Source organism: Ranitomeya imitator, chromosome 6, assembly GCF_032444005.1.
Source record: "Ranitomeya imitator isolate aRanImi1 chromosome 6, aRanImi1.pri, whole genome shotgun sequence".
In the NCBI taxonomy this organism is placed as follows: Eukaryota; Metazoa; Chordata; class Amphibia; order Anura; family Dendrobatidae; genus Ranitomeya; species Ranitomeya imitator.
This window is the reverse complement of record NC_091287.1, coordinates 67,626,267-67,633,522: the sequence shown is the minus strand read 5'-3', so window position 1 is coordinate 67,633,522 and position 7,256 is coordinate 67,626,267. Positions and strand designations below refer to the sequence as shown.

At 38.8% G+C, this 7,256-nt stretch overlaps 1 protein-coding gene across 1 annotated transcript; it reads left to right on the top strand.

The window, feature by feature from the left end:
• Nucleotides 1-2,498: 2,498 nt before the first annotated feature.
• Nucleotides 2,499-5,451, top strand: HTR5A (5-hydroxytryptamine receptor 5A). Its single transcript, XM_069732453.1, has 2 exons — nt 2,499-3,581; nt 4,504-5,451. Exons 1-2 carry the CDS (start codon nt 2,865-2,867, stop codon nt 4,834-4,836), a joined length of 1,050 nt encoding a protein of 349 aa, XP_069588554.1. The 5' UTR covers nt 2,499-2,864; the 3' UTR covers nt 4,837-5,451.
• Nucleotides 5,452-7,256: the final 1,805 nt, after the last annotated feature.

Here is a 7,256-nt window from a genome sequence, read left to right as displayed (position 1 = left end):
GTTCATTTCTAGTACTTGGTTGAAAACCCTTCGTTGGCAATGACTACCTGAAGTCTTGAACTCATGGACATCACCAGACACAGTGTTTCCTCCTTTTTGATGCTCTGCCAGGCCTCCACTGCGGTGGTTTTCAGTTGCTGTTTATTTGTGGGCCTTTCTGTCTGAAGTTTAGTCTTTAACAAGTGAAATGCATGCTCAATTGGGTTGAGATCAGGTGACTGACTTGGCCATTCAAGAATATTCCACTTCTTTGCTTTAATAAACTCCTGGGTTGCTTTGGCTTTATGTTTTGGGTCATTGTCCATCTGTAGTATGAAATGACGACCAATCAGTTTGGCTGCATTTGGCTGCATCTGAGCACACAGTATGGCTCTGAATACCTCAGAATTCATTTGGCTGCTTCTGTCCTGTGTCACATCATCAATAAACACTAGTGACCCAGTGCCACCGGCAGCCATGCATGCCCAAGCCATCACACTGCCTCCGCCGTGTTTTACAGATGATGTAGTATGCTTTGGATCATGAGCTGTACCACGCCTTCACCATACTTTTCTCTTTCCATCATTCTGGTAGAGGTTGTTCTTGGTTTCATCTGTCCAAAGAATGTTCTTCCAGAACTGTGCTGGCTTTTTTAGATGTTTTTTAGATGTCCAGTCGAGCCTTTTTATTCTTGATGCTTATGAGTGGCTCGCACCGTGCAGTGAACCCTCTGTATTTACTTTCATGCAGCCTTCTCTTTATGGTAGATTTGGATATTGATACGCCGACCTCCTGGAGAGTGTTGGTCACTTGGTTGGCTGTTGTGAAGGGGTTTCTCTTCACCATGGAGATTATTTTGCGATCATCCACCTCTGTTGTATTCCGTGGGCGCCCAGGTCTTTTTGCATTGATGAGTTCACCAGTGCTTTCTTTCTTTCTCAGGATGTACCAAACTGTAGATTTTGCCACTCCTAATATTGTAGCAATTTCTCGGATGGGTTTTTTCTGTTTTCGCAGCTTAAGGATGGCTTGTTTCACCTGCATGGAGAGCTCCTTTAACCGCATGTTTACTTCACAGCAAAACCTTCCAAATGCAAGCACCACACCTCAAATCAACTCCAGGCCTTTTATCTGCTTAATTGAGAATGACAGAACGAAGGGATTGCCCACACCTGTCCATGAAATAGCCCTGGAGTCAATTGTCCAATTACTTTTGGTCCCTTTAAAAACAGGGTGGCACATGTTAAGGAGCTGAAACTCCTAAACCCTTCATCCAATTTTAATGTGGATACCCTCAAATGAAAGCTGAAAGTCTGAACTTCAACTGCATCTGAATTGTTTTGTTTAAAATTCATTGTGGTAATGTCTGTAACCAAAATTAGAAAAATGTTGTCTCTGTCCAAATATATATGGACCTAACTTTATATTTAGTAAGCCATGCAGCAACTTCTGGATATTTTACATAAGGAGTTAGGTAGATAAATGCATAAAGAGAAACAATTACATATGGTATATGAATATAAGTTGGAGAGATAAAAACAAAAATGTGTTAACTACCTTCCTTTTTTTTATAAAATATTCTATATAGCAGTAATGTAGTCCAGATGTCATATATATATATGATGTTTGCATACATCAAAGTGCTTATAGAGGCTGTTGTATGCTTTTGTTTGTATAGTATAGTCATAGCTGCATGCACCTGTGTTCACACTTGCTTTATTCTGTTCGAAGGTGCTATTCAGTTTTTGTTCTTTGAAGATAGATACATAGATAGATAAGGTATGGATAAATAGTTAAGAAGTGGATAAATGGTTAGATGGAAAATAGTTTATTGTTACACCAATATATATTTAATAGAGATAATGCATGTAAATTGATGTCTTTGATAAATTGATTCACAGAATATAGATATATACATAGAAAGATAGCTGCTATATGTACATACTGTATATAAATGCTATAACTAGAATATAAATAGTTGTCTGAAATGAATGGATTGATTGTAGGTAGAAAATTGATAAATGTAATAGAGATAATAGATATAACATAGAAAATACATAACTATAATATAGATCATAAGTAGTTGTTCAAGGTTGGAGGGGGAGATGAATTGCAAATAGCTGTAAATAGCTTGATAGAGATGTCATACTTTGCCATTTTTTTTTGTAATGATGACTGCTAATGAAGCATTTTCAAAAGTGCATTGATAGATAATAGATAGATAGATAGATAGTCTGCTGATTGCACAGAGCATAGCTAATGCAGAGCCCTCCTGGAGCTGCTGGCAGCAGTGGTACAGTAGTGTGGAGGTTACTGTCCATCATCCCTTGGGTGCATCTTATTGATAGCGTCTAGGATTCTAGCACTGGGAGGAGGCTCATTACCTTGACGTAAGAGCGGCCCCTCTCTATATAAAGCTCAGCTCCATCCTCATCCCACTCTCCGGAGCTCGCATGCTTTCTGCTGATGAGGCTGGACAGATGCCTGGAGCTGCAGCTTGGTTGGATGCAGTAAGATGTCAGCCTTTATTGCTGGTGCTAGCTCATGCTTTGTGGTTATGTATGATATTCTCAGCCTAGGAAGAGTTCAGCACCAGGGACAGCGCTGTCTGGATGGCTGAAGTGCTTAGCGTTTTGTCTGCTGTTTCTCCAGGCTCAGATTTTCATTGATTGCAGGAAGTCTGAAAATCTGACACTATGTCTGTGCTGGGGATGGACATAGATTCTATCCAAACTTTACGCCATGCTGTGCCCTCACTGCCTCATCATAGCAATGTGGTGGAGCACCAGCCTGGTAAATTTGTGGTGACTGGTCAGCTATTATCTACAGGATCTGGATGGAGCATTTTGTGAAGAGAGACTCCTCCATTGTTACCTCTTGTTCTCATGCTACCACAGATGCGGATGGAGGGGAACATCACTGTCACTGCTAATGGGAGCTCAGGGTCAGAGAACTTGAACAAGCACAGAATGTCTGTTTTTAGTGTCCTCATATTAACTTTGCTGGCTATGCTGGTAATTGCTACCTTCCTATGGAATGTGTTAGTGTTAGTGACCATATTGAGGGTCAGAACTTTCCATCGGGTTCCTCATAATTTGGTGGCATCTATGGCAATATCAGATGTGATGGTGGCTGCACTGGTGATGCCCCTAAGTTTGGTTCATGAGCTGAATGATCGGCGTTGGAGATTGGGTAGAGTCCTCTGTCATATCTGGATCTCCTTTGATGTACTGTGCTGTACAGCCAGCATCTGGAATGTAACAGCCATTGCCTTGGACAGGTACTGGTCGATTACAAGACATTTGGAATACACTTTAAAGACCCGAAAGCGGATATCTAATATTATGATCTTACTAACATGGCTTTTATCTTCAGTAATCTCCCTATCTCCCCTTTTTGGATGGGGAGAAACCTATTCAGAAACGACTGAAAAATGTCAAGTTAGCCAAGAACCCTCTTATACAATCTTTTCCACCTTTGGAGCATTTTACCTTCCCCTTTGTGTGGTTCTGTTTGTGTACTGGAAAATCTATAAAGCTGCAAAATTCAGAATTGGATCAAAAAAGACAAATACAATCACCCCAATGCCAGAAGTGATCGAGGTGAGTCCATTCTTCATCTCCAATAATCGTAAAGTTTAATCTATCGCATAGCAAAAACGATCTGATGAAATTGCCAGTCCATGGGTCATATCAGCCTGAGCTGCTTATGGGTCCAGAGGCAGCAGAGCAGAATACGTTTTACATGTACCTCTTGCCTTTTTACTCATTGTTGCTTTTGTGACAACTACTTGAGTGATTTTATGTCATATTGTGCTGAATGACCAACTCTTGTCTACGGCACTGGCTTCACTATAGGATTTGCCATCTTCATGGCTGAATTACTAATTATTTCAGAATAAGAAGCGACACATCTACCCAGACTTACAAGCACACATACTGTTTATGAATGCTTCCTGTTGCTAAAAAGCTGCATATCTGTACCCCTTATTATATGCCTCTAACATAATTACGTATTCAGCCTTCATTATACCTCCTCGTTACAATATATCAATCTATAGACTTGCATAGATTGGTGCCATAGTTATAGTAAAAGAAGTATGGACTTGGCAGATTTTGTGCAAACCTCATTCACGTTTCAAGACCTCTCACTGTTCATGTACTCAGAGGAATGTGCAAATTCCAGTACTATTTTTCTATCATTGCAAAGTCTCATAATTACGGCTATAATGGACACCAATAAATCACGAGTCTCTGGGTCGCTGTCTTATGTCTTATTAAATGTAATTAATTGTAAACCATTTTTTCACACCTTTTATTTATGGGTAGGTTTAAGGAGGGATATACGTATTCTTCATTCAGCATCTTATATATACCGTACTTTATGCCATATCTATATTTTTTTTTTAAAAGTGACAAAAAGTGCAACCTCTTACTTAATATGGACATCACATATACCTGTACCAATGCATGCAAGCCAATGTGTTTTCAGATCTGATCTTAATTCTGTGGTTGCCCCTGACAGGTGAAAGAAGCATCTCACCAGCCTCAAATGGTCTTCACAGTCCGTCACGCCACTGTCACTTTCCAGACAGATGGAGACACATGGAGGGAACAGAAGGAGAAAAGGGCTGCACTTATGGTGGGGATTCTCATAGGGGTCTTTGTCCTTTGCTGGATCCCATTCTTTATTACTGAACTGATTAACCCCCTATGTTCTTGTGACATACCTCCTATTTGGAAAAGTATATTTTTATGGCTGGGTTACTCAAATTCATTTTTTAATCCTTTGATCTATACGGCATTTAACAAGAACTACAATAATGCATTCAGAAATCTTTTCTCCAGACAGCGGTGATGACTCTCTATTGTGTGCTGGAATTTACTTGAGCAAGCATGTGTTAAGCAACCAGTGTGTCTTCATCCAAGAACCTCGTTATTACGACTGCTGCCTGTTACTAGGAAGAACTGGAATGCTTTAACTTGAATGGAGTCCAAGAGGAAGATAATAAAGTCTGTTGGATTTAGATGGGACTGATAAAACGATGGCAAGATGATTCAAATAAAATCTTTGAATGTTTTTATTTAACTGATTGTTGTACACTTCATTATTTTTATTTTTCCTTCTTGCTATAATTACCATGAAAGAGGTTCTGCAGTAGCTAAAGATGTCACAATGCAAGTTCTATAGTTGATCTATTGTTGGTGATCAGTTAAGGCTCTGCACAGTACAAGTTCCTAAATCTTGACCCTTAATCTATAATAAAGATCCTTCGACCTGCCACCTTGTTGAGAAGGAATCATTGCTTATTGCCGAGCAAGCAAGTAAAGACAGCTCACAAGAGCTCAGCTCATTGAATTCACCAGGTCTCCAGGGGAAATAGACGTGAGGGTCAGAGAAGACCAATTAACTTACAATAGGTTGATTCTGTAGAGGTTGTTGTACTTTAATTTTATGCATGAAGGCAATTCAAGACCAAGCTCTCAATAATTAATTCATACATTCAAACTGTTATTCAAAATAGGTGTCATTTGCTTTAATAAACCGAAGCTTGCCTTTACAAAGGAGAGATTTTTAACTGGAGAGATGGCGTAGAATAACAGAGTGTTTTACAAAGCTGCCTTAATATAGTACTGTGTAAAATATTCAGGCAGGTGTGGAAAACATTCTACAAAGGAAGATTATTAAAATAGAAGTGTTAACAGTTTATTTTTATCAACTAACAAAATGCAAAGTGGATGAACAAAAGAAAAATCTAAAGCAAATCAATGACCACCATAGAGGTGCGGATTAATTCGGGAAGTCTCGAGTTCAAGTCAAATTTCCTGAAATTTGAGGTTTCAAGCAAATTTCAACATTTTGAGATTTTATTTGCAGTTTGGAATATTAAAAAAAAACTTGCTTGAGACCATTGACCACACTCAGAGAGCACTCAAACATTATTTTATATTTCTGCTAGGGCCTCCCCATAATGCCTTGCAGCTATAACAACTATCACAACTTATACAGTGTTGTCAGTATCTTGGCCATCACAGATCAGCGATTCCCAGTGGAGTACGGTTTGTAAGGTAGAGTAATTTTCCATCTCCAGTGTAACTAGGTAAGTCAATCTTTTCTGAAGAGTCTAAGCTCTTATGGTCAACATGATCTCCTATCTCTCACCTGTAAACTGCAAGCTCTGATGGTCACTGGGGTTTTCTCTCTTCTACCCGTGTGTATTTTATGAACAATTGCAAACTTTTCACTATTGAAATCCATGTAAATTTTATTACCGCAAATCAAATTTTTTTAAAAAAAATTGATTAAGTCAGCTAATTTGAACTTCAAAAGATCCACTCACCTCTAATGACCACTCTTTGCCTTAAAACTGAATCAAAGCAGCAATTCTCCTTAGTACATTTGCACACAGTGTTTTAATGAACTTGAAGGTTGTTCCAAACATCTAGGAGAACAGATCTTTTGTGGATGAACGGTTTGCAAAAAAAACTTCTGTCTCTCCATGTAACCACAAACCAATTAGATGATGATGAGGTTAGGGGGCCATATCATCACTTCCAGGACTCCTGGTTCTTCCTTAACTAAATATATATTTTTTATGAAATTGGCTTTATGCTTGGGGTTGTTGTCCTGCTGCAGAATAAATTTGGAGCTAATTAAATTCCTCCTTGATGGTATATGACCCCCACATAGCCTTGATCTAAACATCGTTTAGTTTGTGAAAGATTACATGAAGAGATTGCTCAAGACCTACATCGCAGATCTGTGGTTAGTTCTCCAAGATGTTTGGAACAATCTCGCTGCCAAGTTTCCTCAAAAACTCAAGGCAGAATTCACACAGAGCTGTTGTGTTTAATTTGCCACAAATGCACTATATTAGCCATTACTAATAAACTGTTCTACAAAAGTTTTGTAACAGATATATAAATTATTAATCTTATATAATTTTCAGATGCTGAACATTAAAATAACATTGAAAATGAAGATTGGTTCTTGTTTGAAAGTTGCAGTGGGAAAAGGATTGAAGACTAAGGTGTAAGAGATTTTCTGTGTTTAGGAAGAATATACACGCATCAAATACGACTTATTTTTGTTTGTTTCCTGCGTTGTATTTCTAGATTGTCTCTTCTGATCATGGCAGTAATCTGCCAACTTTGCAGGGTACAATTTACCTTTTTAGGCTATGTTCACATTTGCGTTGTTGTGTGCTGCGTCGGCGATGCAACGCACAACGCACGCAAAAACGCATGCAAAACGCAGCAAAATGCTGCGTTTTGTGA

Excerpts from the sequence above, each read along its gene's own strand:
- HTR5A (XM_069732453.1), top strand. The coding sequence starts at position 2,865 with ATGCTACCACAGATGCGGATGGAGGGGAACATCACTGTCACTGCTAAT. Across the intron at positions 3,582-4,503 it reads CAATGCCAGAAGTGATCGAG|GTGAAAGAAGCATCTCACCA; the intron begins GTGAGTCCATTC and ends TGCCCCTGACAG.